Source organism: Oryctolagus cuniculus, chromosome 9 (genome assembly GCF_051225735.1).
Source record: "Oryctolagus cuniculus isolate XC-2025 breed Fujian yellow rabbit chromosome 9, ASM5122573v1, whole genome shotgun sequence".
Lineage (NCBI taxonomy): Eukaryota > Metazoa > Chordata > Mammalia > Lagomorpha > Leporidae > Oryctolagus > Oryctolagus cuniculus.
The window spans coordinates 52,917,546-52,942,342 of NC_142875.1; the positions used below are offsets into that span (position 1 = coordinate 52,917,546).

Here is a 24,797-nt window from a genome sequence, read left to right on the forward strand (position 1 = left end):
TTGTGTGAGAGCAGCCTGTTGAAATCCTTGTTTAGTATGTACTAAGTTGATCTTCTGTATATGAAGGTAATTGAAAATGAAACTCGATGAAGGGTGCGATGGGAGAGGGAGTGAGAGAGGGGGTGGCTGCGGGAAGGAGGGAGGTTGAGGGGGAGCCACAACAATACAAAAGTTGCACTTTGTAAATTCACGTTTATTAAATAAATAAAAAAAAAAAAAGAGTGACAGGAAGGTGGAGGAGATTGTCCATCCTCTGGTTCATTCCCCAATGCTACCAACAGCCAGGACTCAAATATCAGGAGCCTGAAAGTCCATCTGGGTTTCCCACATGCTTGACAGGAACCCAAGTACTTGAATCATTATCCACTGACTGCCTCCTGGGCACATTAGCAAGAAGCTGGATCAGAAGCATAGTAGTAGCCAGGACTTGAAACAGGCACTCCGACATGGGATGCAGGCTTTGTAAGTGATAACTTAACATGCTTTCTGGTCCATGATACCCATCCAATCTCTTTTATTAGAAAGGCAGAATTGGGTAAAATTCCTTCAGTTTCAGATTTAGAGGTTGAAGAGGTCAAGGTTGCTTGTAAACCTTTCTTTGCTTTTTTTACTTTAAATTATGAACGTAATATTCATCATAACCGGTAAAAAGAATGTTGCAAAGGCAGATATCTTTATTCTTTTATAAGGTCTGTTGCTTAAAATTGCATTATTGTTTCACTGATGATGATGATGGCAGTTACAATACTAGGATGGCTATAATGGGCTTATATAAGAAACTGAAACAAATGAGTGCCTCATGAGTATCCAGTAAAGGGTTAAAATACAATGGTTACTTCTGTCTGCCTTTTTCTTTAGGTAGACTAGAAGATATTTCAGAATGTGAAAGATACTGGTGAAAAACAAACTGACTTAGAAATAATAAAATATATCTGGTTTCTTAAAAACAGAAATACCAAGTTGGTCAGATTAAGGATGGGGGAGCCCCTCTAACAGTTTCATTTGCCTTTGCAAGTTTTTAAGTAATGTAACAAGACAACAAATAGGTTTACAAATGAGAACAGGGGATAAGGAGATAAATGTGTCATTATGAGTGTTTGGTACAGGTAAACCTATGACAATCATAACAGGAAGGATACATCTTGAGTGCCCTGAAATCCAAAATCTGAAATACTCCTAAATCCCAAATTTTTGAGCACCAACATGACAACACGAGTGGAAAATCTTCATTTGATTTCATGTTCTGAGTCATAGTCAAAACACAGGCAGATTAAACATATTGTATAAAATTACTTACAGACTGTGTGCATAAGATAAATATAAAACAGATACTTTTTGTGTATATATGGCTGTCTTGTCCCCATAATATCATTACGGTTAGTCAAATATTTCCTGATCTGAAAATATTCAAAACCCAAGGATTTTTGTTCCAATATCAGATAAAGGAGACTTAACCTGTACATTGTGTCTTTGTCTCAAACTTCTCCGCCTTCTTTCTTCCTATCCAACTGTTCTTGAACATTAGCTCCTGAACTGATTGTTCTCAAAACAGACTTCTTCTAACCTCTTCCTCATTAGCTGTTGGATTAAATGAATTAGCACCTTCATCCTCTGATTGCTTCATCCTGAATATCTCCTTGTTCATATATGCATGCGAATGACCACATGTATACCAATCCAAAAGATATTTATTGAATACCTGCTGTGTTTCAGAGCTTACTTGTCGCTCCTCTGCGTGCTCGCGGGAGAACGACACCAGACCGGACACTGTTGTTTAAGCGAATGACCGCATTGTGCGCTCAAGTTTGCTCCTGTGCTAACCGCATTCTAACTGCATTCCACTTGGTGTGTGTCCACATTCTTGTTATTCTTTCAGTGGTGGTGTGAGCTGTCTGTGGAGCCTCGTGGCGCGCCTAAGCGAATCCCCGCCCCGGCTTCTATCTCACCTTTATAGTCCTCTCCCACCAATCCCTGCTCTGCTGCCCGCGTGCTGAGCACGCTGTTCTCCAATCAGAGGTTGGATCGGAAATCAGCTAATTGACAAAGTAGCTGTGTACAATTTGTTTACTCCCTCTCAGTGCCATGCGGTGGGAGATCAGGCACATAGAGTTAGTCTCAATAGTCTCAGTAGTCTAGTCTAGTCTCGATAGTCTCAGTACTTATTTCGCCATGTTGCGGGAGACGGGCCCTGCTCCCCACACTTACTCTTGGTAGAAAATATAAAACGGTATACAAAGTTTCTGCCTCTAAGCAATGCTCCACAGAGGGAAGAGATGATATCAAATTTATGAAGTATAGAGAGTAAATGCTTCGTAAAAGAAAGATGCAGAACAATGACAAGAGGATAATGTGTGAATGTGGGATTTCTTTCTATGTAAAACAATAAAGGAAGGCTTTGCTAATGGGGTTTTAACAGACTAGCTCTGCTGCACTATTGTAAAGGGACTGCAATTGGTGAAGCCTGGATGTGGTGAGATGAGTTAGGAACTAGTGATGCAGGTGAGAAAAAAATGGTAGCCACAGAATGGGAAGTAGTAGTAGTCAAGGAGGTGCTGAGGAGTGATCATTTTAGCAAATATTTTGAAGTTAGAATTGACTTGATTCACTGATGGGATGTTTTTGTGATGGGAAAAAAAAAAAAAAACTAGCTTTTGACTTAAGCACCTGCTGTAAAAGCATTCCCATTTTCTGAGGTGAATAGACCTTTAGATGAACAGATGTGTGGAGGTGGATTATATAAATCAAGAGTTTGGTTTAGGAAGTGTTGTCATGCCCATTAGGTATCTAGGTTAGGTGTTAGTAAGCAGTTGGATAAGGAATTCTGAAATTCAAGAGACAGGTATGAGCTCAACCACTATTTAGTCTACTTCCCATGGAATACTCTCCTTTGGGAAATCATCTGTTTTCTCCATCACTCTTGCTGCTGTTCTTGGTGAAGATACCATTTTCAATGTCTTTCACATGCTTAGTCTTCATTACACTGGGAATCAAATCCAGATTTTTTTTTTTAACATTTATTTGGAAGGCAGAATTTTAAAGAGAAAGAAAAAGAGGCAGGCAGGTCTTCCATCTACTAATTCAGGCTGGTGCTGGGCCAGGCTGGAGCCAGGAGCTGCTTCCGGGTCTCCCATGTGAGTGCAGGGGTCCAAGCACTTGGGCCATCTTCTGTTGCTTTCCATGTGCATTAGCAGCCGGGACTCAAACCGGCACGTATAGGGGATGCTGGTGCTACAGGTGGCAGCTTAGCTTGATACACTACAGCACTGGCCCCTCAAATCCAGATTCTTAACCCTGCTTGAAAGGTCTTCAATGATATGGTGCCTGATTCATTTCTAGGGTCATTTCTTTCCTCTCAATGTTGCCTTCCCTCTCTACTCCCCTTTCGTTCTGTTCCCTCTCCTTCCATTATTTGTTTCCTTTCCCCACGCATCTCACCTGGCTAAATCCTTTTCTCTTCTAAGCTTTTTCCTAGATATAATTTATTCCATGAAACTTATATTTGACAAGCATCTCTCAGAATGCTCTTTAGACTCCTGTGATTCTTATCAAAACATTGTCAAAGTTTCTCTATATTATAATGGTGATTGCTTTCATAGTCATCTCTATTGGGCCTTAAATATGTGAGCCAGGGATTTCTATATCTGGTCTTGTGTTGTATCTGTATTGCTAACAGAGTTCCTTTTAGTTGATGCTTTTTTATTGGAATGGAAGAATGTATAAATGGCTAATAATAAAACCATGTGTGCAAATTTGGCCATGATTCTATATAATATCTAGGAGTATTAGTTAGACATAGAACACTTGATAATTAAAAAATACAGGTTATATATGAAGAAAACTATATTAATTTAAATGATTATATACACTTGCCATGTTCATGTCTTGGGAGGTTGAGAACCGTCAGGATGCCAAATCTTCCACGATATATTTACCAGTGCCTTGCAATTCAAATGGATTATATTTTCAGACCTTTCAGTACTCAAGTTCATGTGGGAAAATACTTGAGAAATGTGACAAAAATTTAGGAAAGGAAGAGAAATAATTTGAACAACCAACAATAAAATGTACCATGAATCTATAGTGTTTCATGACAAATGATAGTTCATACAACAGTGTAACAGATTGGAAGTCTAGAAAAGTAGACCTACTGTATCTAGTTAACAAATATAACAGAAAGATGTGACTTAAAATCCATTGAACAGGATAATTTATGATTCATAAAATGATACAGAAATAATAGTTAATTCCAAGATGGAGAAATAGGGAAGGAGCTTACTGTTCCAGTCCATAGAAAGACAGTTTAAAAAAGGAAAAAGTGGAGAGAGTGCAATCTCAGAAGAGTTAGAAAACTGCAGAAGAAACACTTTTCCATTTAGAGGGACACTGTGGAGCCACATGGAGGGTATGGACCTATATAACTCAGGATCCCAGCAGCCGAGATCCTCAGTACCAGCTTTGGAGAGTGAGGTGAGACCAGACTGAAAACATTTGATAAAATATAACACCCTTTCATGACAAAAACAATCTAGGCAATTTATGAAAAGCCCGTATCCAGCATCCTATTGGGGAAAAGTTGGAAGCATTCTCATTGAGATCCTGAACCAGACAAGGATGCCCTCTGTCATCATTGCTATTTAATACAGTCCTGGAAGTTTTTGCCAGAGCTATTAGGCAAGAAAAAGAAATAAAATGGATTCAAATTCAGAAAGAGGGACGGTGCCGCAGATCAATAGGCTAATCCTCCGCCTGCGGCGCCAGCACCCCGGGTTCTAGTCCCTGTCGGGGTGCCAGATTCTGTCCCGGTTGCCCCTCTTCCAGGCCAGCTCTCTGCTGTGGCCCGGGAGTGCAATGGAGGATGGCCCAAGTGCTTGGGCCCTGCACCCACATGGGAGAACAGGAGGAAGCACCTGGCTCCTGGCTTCAGATCAGCGTGGTGTGCCGGCCGCAGTGGCCATTGTGGGGGTGAACCAATGGAAAAGGAAGACCTTTCTCTCTGTCTCTCTCTCTCACTATCTAACACTGCCTGTCCAAAAAAAAATTTTTTCAGAAAGAGGAATTTAAACTATCCCTGTTTGCAGATGACATGGTTCTATATATAGGGGATCCAAAGACTCCACTAAGAGGCTGTTGGAGGGGCTGGCACTGCAACTTAGTGGGTAGAGCTGGTGCCTGCAGTATTGGCATCCCATGTGGGCACCAGTTTGAGTTCCCAGCTGCTCTACTTTCAATCCAGTTCTCTGCTATGGCCTGGGAAAGAAGTAGAAGATGGCACAAGTCCTTGGACCCCTACACCTGCATGGGAGACCTGGAGGAGGTTTGTGGGGAGCAACTGGGAGCAACTCGGACTAGACTAAGTTACTGGAATTAAGACTTATTCTATGCATCTGCTCTCCCACAATATGGCGCTGGGAGAGGAGGAAACAGCTTCTACACAGCTGCCTCCAGTTCAACCAATAAACTGTAGGACCTGCTCCTGATTGGAGGAGAGCAGCATACTCAGCGTGTGGGTAGCAGAGTTGGGATTGGTGGAAGAGGACTATAAAGAAGGAGAGAGACAACATGCACCAGGAACAGCTATCTGAAGGAACACCTGTGCAGCCCCCGAGAGAGCCGGCCGGCGGTATGCCGCTCCCCTGCGGAAGTGGGGAAAGCGGCAGGGGGAACTGCCCTTCCACGGAGGTGGAAGGGTCGGTAGCCAACCGGGGGAGAACCGGCAGCAAACCCGGGGAGGGCCGAGCAGACAAAAGAACAGCGCAGGGTCCTGTGTCGTTCCTCCACGAAGACGGGGAGTGACATAATGGTGCTGTGACTCGGATATGAAGCCTAGGCAGGGTTTAGTGTCGTTCCTCCACGAAGACGGGGAGCGACAGAGGTCCCTGTCTCGTGGCTTTGGATCAGTGTAGCTCCGGCCATTGTGGCCATTTGAGGAGTGAACCAGCAGATGGAAGACCTCTGTCTCTCTCTTTCCACCCACCCTCCCCCACCTCTCTGTAACTCTGCCTTTCAAATAAATAAATCTGAAATAAAAAAGAGACTATTGAACTTATAAAAGATTTTGGTGAAGTGGCAGGTATAAAATCAACGCTTTAAATCAGTAGCCTTTGTTTATACAGATAATGCTATAGCTTAGAAAGAACTTCTAACATCAAACCTGTTCACACTAGCTACAAAAAAGTTAAATAACTTGGAATAAATTTAACCAAGGATGTCAAAGTTCTATATGATGAGAATTATAAAACATTAAAGAAATAGAAGAAGTCATAAAAAAATGGAAAACCTTCCATGTTCATGGATTGCAAGAAGCAGTATAATCAAAATGTCCATACTACAGAAAGCAATTCACAGATTCAATATGATACCAATCAAAATACCAGGGATATTCTTCTCAGATGTAGAAAAAACAATACTGAAATTCATATGGAAACACAGGAGACCCCGAATAGCTAAAGCAATTTTATACAACAGAAACAAAGCCAGAGGCAGAGGCATCACAATACCGGTTTTCAAGGCTTACTACATGACATTTATAATCAACATACCCTGGTGCACAAAATCAGACTTGTAGTACAGAATAGAAACGATGGAAATCAATCGATGCATCTACAACCAACTTATCTTTGACAAAGGAGCTAAAATCAATCCCTGGAGCAAGGACAGTCTCTTTAATAAATGGTGCTGGGAGTACTGGATCTCCATGTGCAGAAGTATGAAACTAGACCCCTTCCTTACACCTTAAACATTCAGTCAAAATGCATCAGTCGCTGGAGCCACGGCTCACTAGGCTAATCCTCCGCCTGCGGCGCCAGCACCCCGGGTTCTAGTCCTGGTTGGGGCGCTGGATTCTGTCCTGGTTACTCCTCTTCCAGTCCAGCTCTCTGCTGTGGCCAGGGAGTGCAGTGGAGGATAGCCCAGGTCCTTGGGCCCTGCTCCCGCATGGGAGACCAGGAGGAAGCACCTGGCTCTTGGCTTCAGATCGGCACAGCGTGCAGATTGTAGTGGCCACTTGGGGGGTGAACTAATGGAAAAAGGAAGACCTTTCTGTCTGTCTCTCTCTCTCTCTCACTGTCTAGCTCTGCCTGTCAAAAAAATAAAAAAAATAAAAAAGCCAAAATGCATCAGTCATCTATATCCACTACAGGATACTATCAAATTACTAGAGAACGTTGGGGAAACTCTTCAAGATATTGGTATAGGCAAAGACTTCTTGGAAAGTCTCTAAAAGCACAGGCCGTGAAAGCCAAAATTGACAAATGCGACTACATCAAATTGAGAAGTTTCTGCACTGCAAAAAAGCGAAGTGAAGAGGCAATCAACAGAATGTGAGAAATTATTTACAAACTATGCAACTGATAAGGGATTAATATCTAGCATGTATAAAGAGCTAAAGGACCTTAAAAACAATAAAACAACCAACCAAGGTAACAAGTGGGCCTGCATTTTTCAAAAATGGAAATCCAATGGCCAACAGACACTTGAAGAAATGCTCAGGATTGATGGTTAATGCAAATCAAAACCACAAAGAGGTCCCCCCGCCCCTTTAGAACGGCTTAAATACAGAAATCAAACAACAAATGTTAGCAACGATGTGGGAAAAATGTACCCTAATCCACTGTTGCTGTGAATGTAAACTAGTACAGCCACTGTGGAAGACAGTATGGAGATACCTCAAAAATCTGAATATAGACCTACCATATGACCCAGCCACCCCACTCCTAGGAATTTATGTGAGAGAAATGAAATTGGCATATGAAAATATTATCTGCACCCCCATGTTTATTGTAACTCAATTCACAATAGTTAAGGTATAGAATCAACCCATATGTCCATCAATTGAATACTCGGTAAAGAAATTCTGAGATATGTACACCATGGAGTACTACACAGTACTCCACGTAAAATGAAATCCTGTCATTTGCATCAAAATGGATGCAACTGGAAAACGTCATACATACTGAAATAAGTCATTCCCAAAAGGACTAATACTATATATTCTCCTTGATCTCTGGTAACTAATAGAGCACCTAAATGCAATCTACAAAAGTGAAATTGACACTTTGAGATACAATGACTTTGAACAATTCTTGTCTCAACTGTTCAGCAGTTTACTTTAGTATAGAGTTAATCGTATGCTTATACAGTTCATTGAAAGTAGATCTTAGTAAAAAATAAGAATGGGAATAAGAGGAAGGAGGAAGAAGGGTGGGAATGTAGGTGGGAGGGAAAATAGAGTGGGAAGAATCACTGTACCTTTAATAAAAGGTTTCTGGAAAAAATTTACTTTGGATTTAAATTACCATGTATTTGTAACCTTTGAGCATAATTGTTTCCATGGTAATTCAAACTCAGGATTTTTTTTACCTGATGAAAACATGTGGACAATATTTAAAACTAAATTTGGTCTGTCATTTTGTATTATTTAATGTGTGTTTCCTTAAATACTTCTTTAAAATTGGTAGTCAGACTTAATTAAACTCATGTTACAAAAAATTTTTCTTTTTGGACAAAAAAACTAGTTAAAAAATGTTTTGAGAAATAACGAAGTCCTGATTTCAAACTATGTACCAAAGCATGTAATTACCATATACCACTTTTGTCTTAAAAATATAATTCTGGAGCATCTTGAAACAATGTACCAAAATGTGTAATTACCATATAGTACTTTTGTCTTTTTTTTTTTTTTTTGAAAGGCAGAGTGGATAGTGAGAGAGAGAGAAAGGTCTTCCTTTTGCCATTGGTTCACCCTCCAATGGCCACCACAGCTGGCGCGCTGCGACCAGCGCACCACGGTGATCCGAAGGCAGGAGCCAGGTGCTTCTCCTGGTCTCCCATGGGGTGCAGGGCCCTAGCACTTGGGCCATCCTCCACTGCCTTCCCTGGCCACAGCAGAGAGCTGGCTTGGAAGAGGGGCAACCGGGAAAGAATCCGGCGCCCCGACCAGGACTAGAACCCTGTGTGCTGGTGCTGCTAGGTGGAGGATTAGCCTATTGAGCCGCGGCACCAGCTGTACTTTTGTCTTAAAAATAAATTCTAGAGCATCTTATATATGTGAAGATCTTACAGCAGCTATCACCTGAATGTGCTTTGAATATTTACTTGTATGTGTCTGCCTAAACAATTTCCTACTGTTTTTTGTTACCCAGATTTTAATAAGATGATTGGCTTTCACCATAAATGTTAGACGTGTACACAAAAGAAGACAGATGATAGGATCGCTTAATTGGTTATAGCAGTTAACCTTGACAAATATATACTGTACTGTATCTACAGGTGATCTTTTATTGCTTAGCATGATATATTTATTGCTGTATATTTCTATCCAGGAAAAAGTGGTTAAACTCATTTATCGATTTTAAAATGCTCAGTCAAAAGAACTTGAGTATTAAAATTTGGCTTTTTTTTCAAAGTTTTGAAAAACAAATTGCAATCAATTTACCTATTTTTGGGTGTTATGTCTTCTAATAAGCATGATCTATTAAAATAGCTGCATGTTTTTGTTTAGCAATTTAGAGCGAATTTCTTAACCCGTCCTGAGTATATTTCTGTAATTTTATGCTGTTCAAATTTGCTAACTATATTTATTCTTCCATCAAATGGTACTAGTTTCCCTTACTGTTCAGTTTTATTTTCGTTTTTCCTGTTAGAGCTTTAAATATTTACCTCTAGTAGTTTTTCTAGCATGAGAGCTACCAGTTCTTATCTGAAACAGTTTAGGATTTGATCTATCTATTATATTGCTGTTATTATAACTGTGACTTAGAAGATTTTTTTTAATCTTTTTTAGTTCGTTTGATGGAAAGTTCACTTCCTGTCCTTTTGCAGTTGTGTGCCTTACTGCCCTAATATAGATCTATCTTTGATTTTACAGAGAAAAGAGAAGAGGAAGATTTTGAAGAGAAGAAAGCTATTAAGAAAAAAATTAAAGAACTTAAATTTCTAGATTCTAAAATTGCCCAGAACCTTTGTAAGTATTATTTTCAATACTGTAACATTATCAAAACACATTGGAATTGGTTCCTTTAAATTATTTCATTTTGTTTATAATTAGTTTTTTATTTTGTTATTTTTATTATTTGTGTAATAAATTCAAAGTAGCTCTCCTTGAGACAAATTATGGGATTATGTTTTTCATAAGATGAATGTGTATTAGAAAAGAAAATAACAAAGGGATTTAGAATCAAACTGTAGCTTCCACAACTGAAAACTTTCCTTGAAAAGTTTTTTTTTTAAAGAATTAAACATAAAGATTTAAGGAGTTTAGGTGATGACATCATATTGTAACATATTTTTGGTGGTATGTTACTTTTCTTAGAATCTCTACTGTTTGTGACACTTGATCATGCATGAAGGAAGTTAGAATATTAATGGAAATATGAATGATATGTAAAATGAATTCTGTTATTCCACCTGAGCAGTTCAAAGACTTTCCTTAGAAGTACTGAATGGAAATATTTTAGATTTAATTACTGTTACTGGAGCTAAATACATAGTATTGAATTGTCTTCCTGCCTGAATTACTATGTGAGAGGAAGGCAAATACTTTTGCTCCTAATTTATTTCTAACTGCGTTTTACTCATCAAATAGAACTCTACTTGGAGTTGAGATAATATGATCTGTGTATATAATACTTTCTGAAGTTGCATGAGGGACATTATATGGAGAATCTAGAGGGATAAAAAGTAGTGTGACTTGTAGTCTGCCTGTCGGTTTTTACCTGCCTCAAGTGAGCTTTTTCCAAGCCTGAGAACAAAACAATCCTCCAGTGAGAGGATAAAGATCCATGCTATTGATTAAAGAGGGAGTTATGTCAGAGGCAGCGAGTGTGAAAGGTAGAGTTGGCATTCCTTTTATGAACGTTTTGGCACCTTCTCCCCTACATGTTAATTGTGACAGAGGGTCATCTCTTTTCTACAAGGTAGGCTGCTAAGATCCTCTTGTGGAGGCAATAAAGCTACTGCCAATATTCAGTTCTCTATTTCTGGGCACAAACTGCCTGCCTCTTTCACGTTAGGTATTACTGGGTGACACGCTTGGGCCATAAAAATGTAAGTGGAGGTGGCACTACTTGTGGGTAGAAGCATGTACTTGGTGGTAAGAGAAGTTCCAAAGGTCTCTTTCCCTTGGCACCCAGAATAGCAATCAGAGAGGTGTTGGTCATCCTGATGAAAGGATCATAATTAACATAGCTCCTCTGCAGTATGTGTGCTGGGCCTATGATCTCAGTTGGGAATTTTGTGTGTGTACTTAGAACACTGAGATTTTGGCCGGCGCCGCGGCTCACTAGGCTAATCCTCCGCCTTGCGGCGCTGGCACACTGGGTTCTAGTCCCAGTCGGGGTGCCGGATTCTGTCCCTGTTGCCCCTCTTCCAGGCCAGCTCTCTGCTGTGGCACAGGAGTGCAGTGGAGGATGGCCCAAGTGCTTGGGCCCTGCATCCCATGGGAGACCAGGAATAAGTACCTGGCTCCTGCCATCGGATCAGCACGGTGCGTCGGCCGCAGCGCGCAGGTGAACCAACGGCAAAGGAAAACCTTTCTCTCTGTCTGTCTCACTGTCCACTCTGCCCGTCAAAAAAAAAAACAACAACAACAAAAAAAACAAACAAAAAACAAACAAACAAAAAACACTGAAATTTTGACACATACATTTGAGGGAATTTTCCTCCCTATAAGAATCTTTTCTCAGCTTGAAACACTGCATTATTAACTGAGATGATGCCAGAATTTCTATAGTCTGTGATATAAAAGGAATGATGATTTTGTTTGGGAAAATGCCCATGACCAACATTACAAATTGCTACCCTTGACTCTAAACAGCCTTGTTATGACTCCTGAAGAAATATATCATTTTAAATAGATTTGTTTCTGAATGGATCAGACCTGTTGATTTAGCTTAAATATCCATCTCTCGAAGTTGAATAATTAACTTATTGGACATGATTATAGAATATGCTCTCAGTAGGATTTCATGGTTAATTAAATCAACTAATAATTACTGATTGCGTTTGTGTTCTAGTTCTGTATCTGGTCCTTTAGTTCTTTAGTATATCTCTACCAGGGAGGTATTAGGATTGACCTTATAGATAAGGAATCCAGTGGATATAGCAGTTGTTACTGAAATAAGGTTGATGATTTTGAAGATATCCTAATAGATATAAGGTGTATATCTATTTGTATTATAGATAACAAAAATCTCATTATCATAGAAAAAGTGTCTTTTTTTTGTTTTAGCTAGTCTATATGCCCCATTTTTTTTTTTTAAAGATTTATTTATTTATTTGAAAGTCAGAGTTACACAGAGAGAGGAGTGGCAGAGAGAGAAATCTTGCTTTGGCTGGTTCACTCCCTAATTGGCTGCAATGGCCGGAGCTGCACCCATCCAAAGCCAGGAGCCTGGAGCTTCCTCCAGGTCTCCCATGGGGGCCAAAGGACCTGGGCCATCCTCTACTGCTTTCCCAGGCCATAGCAGAGAGCTGGATTGGAAGTGGATTGGCCGCGTCTTAAACTGGCACCCATATGGGATGCCAGCACTTCAGGCCAGGGCATTAACCCGCTGTGCCACAGCACTGGCCCCATCCCATTGTTTTAATTGAGAAACATTTTTAAAAGATGAGATCCAAGTTCTAGAATTTATCCCATGTCATGTTATGATGTAATTCATTTTAGGGATTATTCTTGCCCTCTTGATTGTAGCAAGTGTTAATAACTTAAGGTTTAAGAGGCTTTAGCAGCCTATAATCTTCATTGTAATTATAGTTTGATTGACAGTTGTTTTTAGTCCATAGAATTCAGAGCATTTAGGATTCTGAATTTTGAGAAGGGTCTTGTTAGATAGTGACAACTGTTTTTAAACGAAATAAATTTGGCTAAAACAGCGGTCAATTGTAGAATACTGGTACTAAAATGGAGAAATTCAATTCTAAAATTTGTTGAAGGGTAAAATGATAGGTAGATGTCTCAAGTGAAATTTTCTACAGAAATGGTAGGAGAAAGTCAAAAGGTTTCCTATTTTTTGAGTTCACGAACGATTTTTTTTTTTTTGAAAGTCAGAGTTAGAGAGAGAGAGAGAGAGAGAGAGAGAGAAAGAAAGAAAGGTCTTCCTTCCATTGGTTCACGCCCCAAATGGCCACCACGGCCAGCGTACTCGGCCAGTGTGTGGCGCTGATCCGAAGCCTGGAGCCAGGTGCTTCCTCCTGGTCTCCCATGCAGGTGCAGGGCCCAAGGACTTGGGTCATCCTCCACTGCCTTCCCGGGCCACAGCAGAGAGCTGGCCTGGAAGAGGAGCAACTGGGACAGAATCCGGCGCCCCAACTAGAACCCGGGGTGCCGGTGCCACAGGCAAAGGATTAGCCTAGTGAGCCATGGCGCCAGCGAGTTCATGAAGGTTTTTAGCAAAGACTCTGGACTAATCATTAAAGACAGACTTCAGGCATTCTAGGCTCAGGAGTTTTGCAAGATTCATGGGTTTTACCAGATGCCTTTTTTTTTTTTTTTTTTTTTGAGTGGGTATTAGAACAGTTAAGGGAGAAACTTTGGAATCCACAAATGAATGTAAAGGTTTAAATATTTATAAATTCCCTTGAAGAAAACAAACCTGACTGGTTCTAAAATATCTGCACTTCCACTCTTTAACTGAACTCAAAACTTCCTACTTGGATCTGTGTAATCACATTTTGTAGGATGTGTGAGTAAAAAGATTCATTTTCATGGGTCTTTTGGAGGCTTTAACTGAGTAGTTCTAATGTTATTCTCTGCAAGTTTAACAAGTATTTAAAAAATAAAGTCTGTACTTGTGAATACTCTCTTAGCTGTTAGGTCATTTTTAACCCTCGTGTAACTTTTTTTGCTCTTTGGTATTATGCAAGTACATTTAAAAAACTAATTTATGAACTATTAAAAACCCCATTTGATCTTTATCAATGTGTATTTAATAGTATATGCCATTTGAAGTATAGAATGACACTTGGAAGTAGCAAGCAAATAATAAAGGAGAAAGTAAAAAGAAAGAATTAGTATCTATACAAAGCAAATTCTATTAATATTTTTTCTGTTTTTGTTTATAATTTGTTATATATATTTCACTGTTCATCTTATTCATTATCTTCTTACTTAGTTGTATTAGTGAGATCCTACAATTATTGGATGTGTAAAGTTAGTGAATCTTGAATAGTATCCTCATTTCTGATTTTACTTAAGAGATTAGGGGATCCCCAAGATTACTCTCAATTTTGATAATTCATTAAAAGAACTTGTTAAACTGTTCTTACTTATGGTTATGCTTTCTTACAGTAAAATAGAAATTAAAATCAGTCAAGGGGAATGGAATGTGGGCTGAGTTGAGAAAAATTCTAAGCATGATGTTTCCAATTTTCCTATCCAGTTGAGTTGTTGGCAGCATTAACTTCTCCTGGGAACAGCATGTAACAATACTCACAGAATATTGCCAACCAGGGAAGCTCACTTGGAGCATGAGGTTTATACTGGGGATTTGTTAAAGTTGACCCTCACATGACTGATTGTAATATCCAGCCCTTCCAGAGGTAGAACTAATACCACTGTGTAGTCCAAAGCCCTCACCATAAATTGCATTGTTAGCATAGACCATCTGATGCAAGGCAACATGCCTAGGTAAACAGGCACCCTTATCTGGAAGGACATGCCAAGGATTTAGCTTCATAGGAGCCCAGGGCCTCACTTGGGGAAGATTAATCTTTTATATCATCACACTTTTTATTCAGCATTTTTCCCATATTGGGTTATTTATATATATAAATATATATATATGTATATATGCACACACTTAAATATTTTAAATATTTATTCATTTTGATAATCGAGTTACAGAGAGAGAGCTCTTCCATCTGTTGATGCACTGTTCAAATAGCCCAGTGGGCATCTGGGCCAGACCAAAGCCAGGAGCTTCCTCTGCATTTCCCATGCGGGTGGCAGGGGCTGAAGCATTTGGGTTATCCTCCGCTGCTTTCCCAGGCGCATTAGCAAGGAACTGGATCTGAAGTGGAGCTGTAAGGAATATAACCCGTGTCCATTTGGGATGCTGATGGTGCAGGCAGATGCTTAACCTGCTATGCCACAGGGCCAGCCCCTAGTCATATGTTATATACACATGACATATGAAGGATTTACAGAATGTGTGATGCAGTTTAAAATTAAGACGTCAAACACTCAAAGCTGAAGAAAAACATTACTTCTGCTTTAAAGGCTCATCCTTGGCCCTCTCTAATCTTATCCATCCTTTCTGTTAGAGGTAAACTTACCCTGAATCTTACTACATATTTATGGTTTTCCAGCCATCGAAAAATTTAATGAAAAATGTGTATTATGGGAACAAATTGCATGTATTTCAAAATTTTTACACCAAAATGTGTCTTTTAATTATGTTTTCCATGAACTCCTTGAAGATTTTTCCAGCCATGGAAAAATTTAATGAAAAATGTGTATTGTGGGAAAAAATTGCATGTATTTCAAAATTTTTACATCAAAATGTATCTTTTAATTCTATTTTCCATGAACTCCTTGAGGATTATTTCTAGATGGTAAGTTCAGCTTGACCAGTTTTACATTTTACAGAAATATAACTATGTTAATGCATATAGCTATAGGATACTCCTTTTTTCATTGCAATGTTAGGAGCATCTGCTTTGAATATCACACTTTATACACCCAGTGTTCGGTTCGTATTTGGGTTGCTTCTGATTTTTGTTTTTTTAAGATTTTCTTTATTTGAGAGGTAGAGTTACTGAGGGAGAAGCAGAGAGAAAAGTCTTTATCTTTTGGTTCATTCCCAGTTGGCTGCAACGGTGGGAGCTGGTCCCATCTGGAGCCAGGAGTTTCTTCTGGGTCTCCCACTTTGGTGAAGGGGCCCAAGCACTTGGGCCATCTTGTACTGTTTTTGTAGGCCATAGCAGAGAGCTGGGTCAGAAGAGGAGCAGCTGGGACACTGACCAGGGTCTATATGGGATGCTGATGTCATAGGCAGAGACTTAGACCACTTTGCCACAGCGCTGGCCCTGGGTTGCTTCTGATTGTTGTTGATACTGATGCATGGTTGGGCAGATTATGGCCCTCAGGCTGAATCTGGTCAGCTGTCTGTTTTCATTTGCTGTGGCATTGGCTTACATACTGTATGGCTGCTTTGGTGCTGCAAAAGCTGAGTTGATAATTATAACGGAGACTGGGTAGTTGTGTGGAAAGCCCTACGTTATGAGTATATTTCTTCCAGTTTACTTTTCCACCAGCAATGCTTGAATGTTCCTAATGAAAAGTCTTACCAATGATTAGTATTTTACAGAGACTTGTAATTTTGTGTAGTTCTTAACATTTACTCTTAAAATATGCAGCTTTCCTGTTGTGATTTCTTTTTGATCATTTATTGCACTTTTTAAGGCATCCTTACTCACACTCTATGAGTGTTAAGGTAGTAGTTTTCTGTGTCTCTTGCTGATGCATTTTTGGATGACTTTCTGTCTTTCTCTTTATCTGATGTCTATTCCGTCTGTCAAGTTTTCAATTTCAGCATTTAATTTTTAAATTTCTGTTTCTATAAGTTTTAGTCTTCCTCAAATCTACTTATTAATAAGATCTTGTTTCTGCTACCCAACCTTGCAAGCTTTTCTTTCATTTCTATAAATTATGATTTTAACAGAATCATTGCCTCTTCTTCCTTTCAAGAAATGTTTTTTAAATGAAGATTAAAAAGTCATGTTTTAAAAATATTTCTGTGTCTTTCCACTTTGCCACACAGCCTGAAACTGTTATAGTACTATAATTTTGTCCCCCCCCAATATCTATTTTATCCTACGTGTAATTCTATACTTTTAATTTTTAACCCCTTCTGTTCTTTTTCGTATCTATAGACTGTGTTTCTTAAATAGAATTTGTTTCTTAAAGCTGCTCCGTAATTTCAAGACATCATACTTTAATTTTGTTAAGTTTACGATCTGGATATGTCTTAGCAATACACTTCTCAATTGGCTTGCTTCTAGAATTTAACATATTACATTTATTTGCTATTTTTTTATTTGTTGAATTAATTTTGTGTATTTTGCCCACTTCGCTGTTTGGAGCTCATGGTATCTTAATTATTTTGGATGCTTGTTTACATTTGAAAAACAAGTCTAAATTTTTTTTTTTTTTTTTTTTTTTTTTTTTTTTTATTTTTGACAGGCAGAGTGGACAGTGAGAGAGAGAGACAGAGAGAAAGGTCTTCCTTTGCCGTTGGTTCACCCTCCAATGGCCGCCGCTGCAGCCGGCGCACCGTGCTGATCCGATGGCAGGAGCCAGGATCCAGGTGCTTTTCCTGGTCTCCCATGGGGTGCAGGGCCCAAGCACCTGGGCCATCCTCCACTGCACTCCCTGGCCATAGCAGAGAGCTGGCCTGGAAGAGGGGCAACCGGGACAGAATCCGGCGCCCCGACCGGGACTAGAACCCGGTGTGCCGACGCCGCAAGGTGGAGGATTAGCCTATTGAGCCACGGCGCCGGCTACAAGTCTAAATTTTAAGGCAAATCCCCCCACTCCAACTTTCTATTTTGTACCTCTAACATTAACATGTTTTATGTTGTCAGATATTTTCATTCTTTCCATTGATATTTGTGTTTAAGAAATGCTCATCTTACCATAGATAAGTTAATTTGTTATGTTAAATTTCTTCATTTCTTCCTGTTTATTTTCCTAAATATTTATATTTAATTCATGACCTGCATCTTGTTGTATACATGTGAAGATGTAGATTTGATTCTCACCCCTTCAATAATTGATTATCCTTTTGAGATTATATAGCTATATTTATGTGCTTCCCAGATTACTGTGGAGCTTTGGTTTTTTAATTCTGCCTGTTTTATGTCATTCAGATTATTTATTTCATCTTGTTCTTGAGATAATGAGGATAATAGACATCCATAATTTCTAGCACAATTATCTCAAATTTATGACTCCTTGGGTGCAGAAATGCATGAATGAAATGGTGATATGAACACAAGTGGTACCCTTGTTCATCTCTAGATGTCATGTGACATCAGGAATCAAACCTTAGTTTCAGAGCAAAGCGGACAGTGTTTTCTGAGTTTTGTTAAGCAGTGTCTTTAGTTGGAGATACATGCATACCAAATGATAAAATATACTAAATTTAAACTTAATGGGTATTGATATCAACTGAGGAGTATATTTAAAAAGTGACGTTTGGGGTGAGTGTTATGGTACAGTGTGAAAAGCTGCTGGTTGGGACATCTGTGTCTCTTATTGGAGTGCTGGTTTGAGTCTCAGCTGTCTACTTCTGATCCAGCTTCTGGCTGATGAGCTTGGGAGATAGCTGATGACAGCCTAAATACATGAGTTTTTGCCATCCAACTATGAAACTTAGATTGAGTTAGCTTTGACCTGACCCACCTTAGGTCATTGCTACTAATGGGTATTTGGGGTGTGAACTAGTGGATGGAAGAGCTTTGTCTTCTGTATCCCTCCCTGTCACTCTGCCGTTCAAATATATAAATCAGTCTTCAAAAAAAAAAGTACTGTCTCTGTGTCCCTAGAAACATAATGGAGTAAGGGGGTACCTAGGAAATGTGTTAAGTGGGGGCTCTTCAAATAGTTCATAGAACTATATTATGAAAACCTATGTGTTGATTTCAGTATTCTTTGCACAAAAATAAAATTAATTCTATTTTTCCATGAACTTTTTGACGTTCCATGAACTTTTGAACTTTTTGCTGTGGAATATCTTTGTATACCACAGTAGCTTTTTTTTTTTTTTAAGGATTTACTTATTTATTTATTTGAAAGGTAGAGTTAGAGAAAGGGAGAGAGATCTTCCATTTGTTGATTCACACCTCAAATGGCTTCAGGAACCAGCAGCTTCATCTGGGTTCCAATGTGGGTTCAGAGATTCAAGCAGTTGGACCAGCTTCCCCTGCTTTCCCAGGGGCATTAGCAGGGAACCAAATTGGAAGTGAAACAGCCAGGACTTGAACTAACATCCATTTGGGATGCTTTGGGATGCTGGTGCTATAGGCAATGGCTTAACCTGCTGTGCCACAGCGCCAGCCCCCAAAGTAGCTTTTAAGATCATTGTTATGGGCCGGCGCTGTGGCTCAATAGGCTAATCCTCCGCCTCATAAGAAATAAAATATGGCACTCCTAGCTTCTTTCTCACAGAGGGTAAAAAGCATCGTTTAATAGTAATTCAGGGGCCGGCGCCGTGGCTCAATAGGCTAATCCTCCGCCCGCGGCGCCGGCACACAGGGTTCTAGTCCCGGTCGGGGCGCCGGATTCTGTCCTGGTTGTCCCTCTTGCAGGCCAGCTCTCTGCTGTGGCCTGGGAGTGCAGTGGAGGATGGCCCAAGTGCTTGGGCCCTGCACCCGCATGGGAGACCAGGAGAAGCACCTGGCTCCTGACTTTGGATCAGCGCGATGCGCTGGCCGCAGCAGCCATTGGAGGGTGAACCAATGGCAAAAGGAAGATCTTTCTCTCTGTCTATCTCTCTCTCACTGTCCACTCTGCCTGTCAAAAATAAAAAAAATAAAAAAAGAGATCATTGTTATAACACTACATATATGAGGTATCAGGAAGAATGTAATTAATTTTTTTTAAGATTTTATTTCTTTGAGAGGTAGAGTTGCAGACCTAGAGAGGGAGAGACAGAAAGAAAGGTCTTCCATCCTCTGGTTCACTCCCCAGATGGCCACAAGGGCTGGTGCTGGACTCATCCAAAGCCAGAAGCTGGGAGCTTCTTCCAGTTCTCCCATGAGAATGCAGGGATCCAAGCCCTTGGGCCATCTTCTACTGCTTTCCCAGGTCATAGCAGAGAGTTCAATACAAAGAGGAGCAGTTGGGACACGAACCAGCACCCAAATAGGATACTAGTGCTTAAGGAGGGGCTTAGCCCATTATGCCACAGCACTGGCCCCTTTAATTAATCTTTAGAATCACCAGTAATAAGATATTAACCCATTTAACCTTTTAGGATAATTTACCATGAAAATTTGAATATTTTAGTTACATGCAAAGACTAATCCTCTAGCATATTGTCTGCAACAATTCTGAATGGTGAAGTGCTGCTATTACTTGTGAAAGTGTTAATGTACTGCTTTGCAGTTTTCTTAAAATACTTTTTCTGAACCACTTTGTAGAGCTGAAAGATATACAAAGTAATTACGCATACTAGGGAACATGAAAAATGTCATGAGGAACAGAATTAAATAAGCTTATATTGATATAACAATTTTGAAATCATGCAGTGGGGGTCTTCCAGAAGTTCTCGGAAAATGCATATATGAATAAACTATGTGTGAATTTCAAAAACTTTTTGCACCTTAAGAAAGTTTTCTTTTAACTTCATTTTTTCAAAAACTTTTTGAGGTACCTCTCCTAGCGTTTACTCAGATATTATACGTGTATACTAGGATTGTATAGTTCTTGTAACATTTCTATAGTATAATTAACATATTTCAGTGTTTTTTTAGTTAAAATTAGCTGTATTCCTTTGAAAGACAAGTAACTAAGCCTTTAAACATCAGTTTTAGGGGTAGATTTGGGTAGTTGTAAGTTGCTGTTTGGGACCTGTGTCCCATATTGGAGTGCTTGGGGTATGTCCTGCCTCTGCTTCCAATCCAGCTTCCTAATGATGTGCACTCTTGGAGGCAATGGCTGAAGTGCTTGGGTGTCTACCACCCTCGTGGGAAATCCAAATAGAGTTCCAAATTCCCAGGTTCAACTTCATCCTGTCCTGGCTGTTGCAGGCATTTGGAAAGTGAACCAGTGGATGGAAGATTTTTGTCTCTTTCAAATAAACTGAGAATAAATGAGCAAAACCTTTAAAAACTATTGAACTTGGAATGGCATAATGTGGAATTATTGTTTAAATATTAGTTATAAAACTGGAAAAAATATAAAATGTGTAAATGAAGTTTTTCGCCTACAGCATTTATAGTAATTGCTTAAATGCTCTCATTTATAAATATGCTTCTGATTTTATCAATAGAACTACATTTTAAATTATATTACCTTATTCCTCTCCTCCCCACCAACTCCTTTAGCAATTTTCCTCAGTTCCTTTCGGGTGCCTTATGAAGAAATCAAAATGATGATATTGGAAGTGGATGAAACACAGTTGGCAGAGTCCATGATTCAGGTAAATAAACAGGCAGAACTTAAATTCTAATATTTCATTGCAAACTTCTCATTAAATGGAAATCTGTAAGTGAAGCAAAATTCTTAACCCAGTTCATTCAACTGGAAAATCATTGCTGCATAATTAGTTTTAACGTAACTTCTGTGTAGCCAGGAGATAAAACTCTGCATCTTTTCTAACAGCAAAACTGAGTATAATACTATTATGTTATTATTTTAAGTTAGTTTTTGGAAGTTGTATTGCTTTACGTATATTTTTGGTTTTTTGTTGCATTTATGACTGATAATATATTTGAATTTAAATTGATTTCTGTAGCCAAGTGTTTCCTTAGCTTCTAAAGTTGTGTTATTATTTAGTATAGGTGATTTCTTTTTGTTTATATTTACTTCTATTAACAATCTTACTTGAATCATTTGCGCTCCTATGAATACTGAAGGTTGTTTTCTTCATATTCTGGATTAATTCAGAAGTCTTTTTAAAATGTTTTTATGCACAATGTTTTTTTAATGAATCTTGATGTTGTACCAGTTACCTGCTGATTTCCACATAAGGGATCAATAATATGTATTTTGATAGAATGGAGACTTGGAAAATAAGAGCATACTTGTTGAACATCTACAGTTTAACATATTTTTTCTAATAATGGAGATATGTGGAAAAATGATATTTAGGCAGTAAATATCATGGTTATCAATGTCAATGAGTAATAAAAATTATTAGTTATTTTAACTCATCAATAAGTGCTATCAAGAAATTCCAAGTTTTGCCTCTCCTTCTCTTTGAAACATCCTCATGTAATATGATCTCTTTGGTGATTTGTGTTGTGAGTCTCTGAGAGTCATGAATACCTAATTCAACAACTCTTCTTTTTTAAAAAAGTTTAAATTTTAATTATTTTTAACAGATTCAGGGTGACGTAGATACAATTCTAAGAACATCTAAGAACATAACATTTCCTTCCTTCCCCTTTACTCCCTCCCACCCTCCTTTTTTTTTTTTTTTTTTTTTTTAGTTTTTGATGTAACATTTTAAATTTTCATTACAATAAAAAGGCTTAATACTAGCAGTTTTTTCTTTTTTTTTTTTAACTGGATTTTTGTTTCTATTGTTGATTGTGTATGTGGCTTCTTGCTGGGAATATTTTTCATCTTAATACATGTTTGTTTCTTATAATGAATTTATAAACATTTACAGAGTTGCCTATAACTTGATTACTTGAATATTTTAGAAAATCATGTTGCTTTTTTTGTCTAGAAAAAAGATGAGATGCATTTTAAAATTCACATCCCAAGTATATTCAGCCCCATATAATTTCATAATGTATTAGTTTTCGGTTGTTGCTAACACAGTTCACACAGTGTGTTAGTAACACAAATTTGTTATCTAGTATTTCTAATAGAACAGATGTCTGGCATGGGTACTACTGTGCTAAAGTCAAGGTGTTGGCAGGACTGTGTTCCTTTCGGTAGACTCTAGGGAATAATCCATTTCATTTTCTTTCCAGCTCCTCACTGCTGCCCACATCCCTTAACTTCTGAACTCCTTTCTTGATCTTCCAAGGCAGCAATTTATATTTCTCTGTGCCTTTCTGTTATAATCACATCCCCTCACATTCTATGGTTCTGTCTCCTTTTTCCACTCTTAAGGAAGTTTGAGATTACATTGGACAAGCCAAGATAAAGCAAGATATTTAATTTATAGTCAATTGTTAGTAGTCTTAATCACATCAGTACTCTGAATTCCCTTTTCCCTGTAACCTAATATTTTCATAGTTTCTGGGGGTTAGACTTAGATATCTTTGGAGACAATGTCATTATTTCTGCCTACCATATTCACTTAATATGAAACAAGGCTTCTGAATTCAACACTTAAAAATTTATTTTGGACAAACATAAAGGCTTGCATGTAATCATGGAGAAATAAGAAGTTGTGTATAATCTTTAAAAATGTATTTTTATTATGAAGAGTTGACTCTTTTGATGAGGACATGTAGACAGAGCATTACGTTGTAATAATCATTTTGGCTGACTCTCATGGCTTTCCTTATCCACATGCAGCAAGAGGTCCGTAGTATGTAATTTCTTAAGCCATTTTTTCCACATCAGTCTTTTAACCGATCCACCTTTGTCCCATCAGTCTTTTATTAATCCACTTTGTAAATATTTTATTGTATTCCTCACATGCAGGGGGCATCATATTAGGTTTAATCAGAGAGAGACTTTGCCTTCTTGGAGTTGATCGTTTGGCAAGGGAGGTGACATTTATAAATATCATTATAAAACCAGATGAATGTAGCTTTATGAAGGGCGATTTAGAAGCAGGATGGTGAGGGACTGTGCTGTCACTGTAGAGGCAGGGGACCCTGAACGTTCACTAAAATGGGGCTTTAGTAAAGGGCAGGGAGATTTTTTACAAGTGTTGTTAAGGGAAGTTACTCTGATGGAAATAGTCTATCGAGCTATGAAGGAAAGTGCAGGTGTGTGTGTGTGTGTGTGTGGACTACTGTGTGGAATTTAATTTGACAGGACCTTAATTTGTAGAGAGTGTGGGAGATTTGGCAAGGAGAGATCAAAGGAAGGTGGGGCCTGTACTCTTACAAATCAGACTACGTTGTTCACATTAGAATACAAAAAATTCTGAAGTGAAAAATTAGTAAATTTTTTATGACTAATGTTAAACTCTAATTAAATTTTAACTAAAATATTCAAGGGGATGTGATGATCATCTGGAAAGGGTGCTATAGAAATGAAGTGGCAGATGTAACAGGTAACTTGATTCTGCTGTCAAGTAGACTGGTCAAAAGAAAATATAAACAGGCTTTGTGATCTCAGCAGTTTCCCTAAGAGAAATGTCCAGTGATTGGGAAAAAATAATATTCCTTTATTATTTTTGCTCAGTTTGGTAGTGCTGATCTTAAATTGCCACCCTTTTTGTTTTTGGCCAGTCAACCAAGCCTTTGTCCAAAGGTACACAGTGAGTCAGTAACTTGTTCTTCCATCTAAATACTTCTAACATATCACATTTTCTAACACTGTTTTCAACTAATACCACCTTTGGGGTATTTCCTACCCATAATTCAGATAACATAATGGTGGCTTAATTATAATTTATACATGATTTGGGGCTTGTGCAGAATTTACTGAAATTATAATTTGGAATGGTGAGCACTAACCACTCTTCTCACCTCCCCCCCTTTATTGTAATATAATGTAAATTGTTATAACACTACTTGTTCAGGCAATTGTTTGATCATTAAAGTTCCCTGAGGAAAGCATAATTATGTGTATTTCCTTAGTCTTCAAGTAATTCTCTTTTGTAAGTGTGTGGCTTGGGAAGGCTGAGCATGGATACAGGAGTCAGAAGAGCCAAGTGAACCTGTGGTGTGTGTACTGTAGATGAGACAGGCAAAGAGCCTTACCACCATGAGCACTTAAGTTCCTAAAAGAACTCTTTATAAGCTTTTTATGTGCAAGGTATATTATCCTATTTTTTTACTGCCTTTTAAAATTTTCTTCACATCAGAAAAGTTACTTTGACTTTATTTAAGAGATGCCTTCAGTTTTTTTTTATTAAAACCATAATCCTACTGCTTAAATCTCACAAGCACTGCTATTAAAATTCCCTTGATTTCTTTTTCTATTCTTTGCCTTACCTTTT

At 38.6% G+C, this 24,797-nt stretch overlaps 1 protein-coding gene across 7 annotated transcripts in view; it reads left to right on the forward strand.

Moving 5' to 3' along the window:
- Positions 1 to 24,797, forward strand: part of DIAPH3 (diaphanous related formin 3) — a 544,053-nt gene that overhangs the window by 238,191 nt on the left and 281,065 nt on the right. For all 7 annotated transcript variants that reach the window (XM_051850009.3, XM_051850008.3, XM_089303626.1 and 4 more), the window contains 2 exons: positions 9,866 to 9,961; positions 21,046 to 21,140. In XM_051850009.3, the coding sequence (XP_051705969.3) occupies positions 9,866 to 9,961; positions 21,046 to 21,140 (191 nt within the window). The remainder of the gene's footprint in view (positions 1 to 9,865; positions 9,962 to 21,045; positions 21,141 to 24,797) is intronic.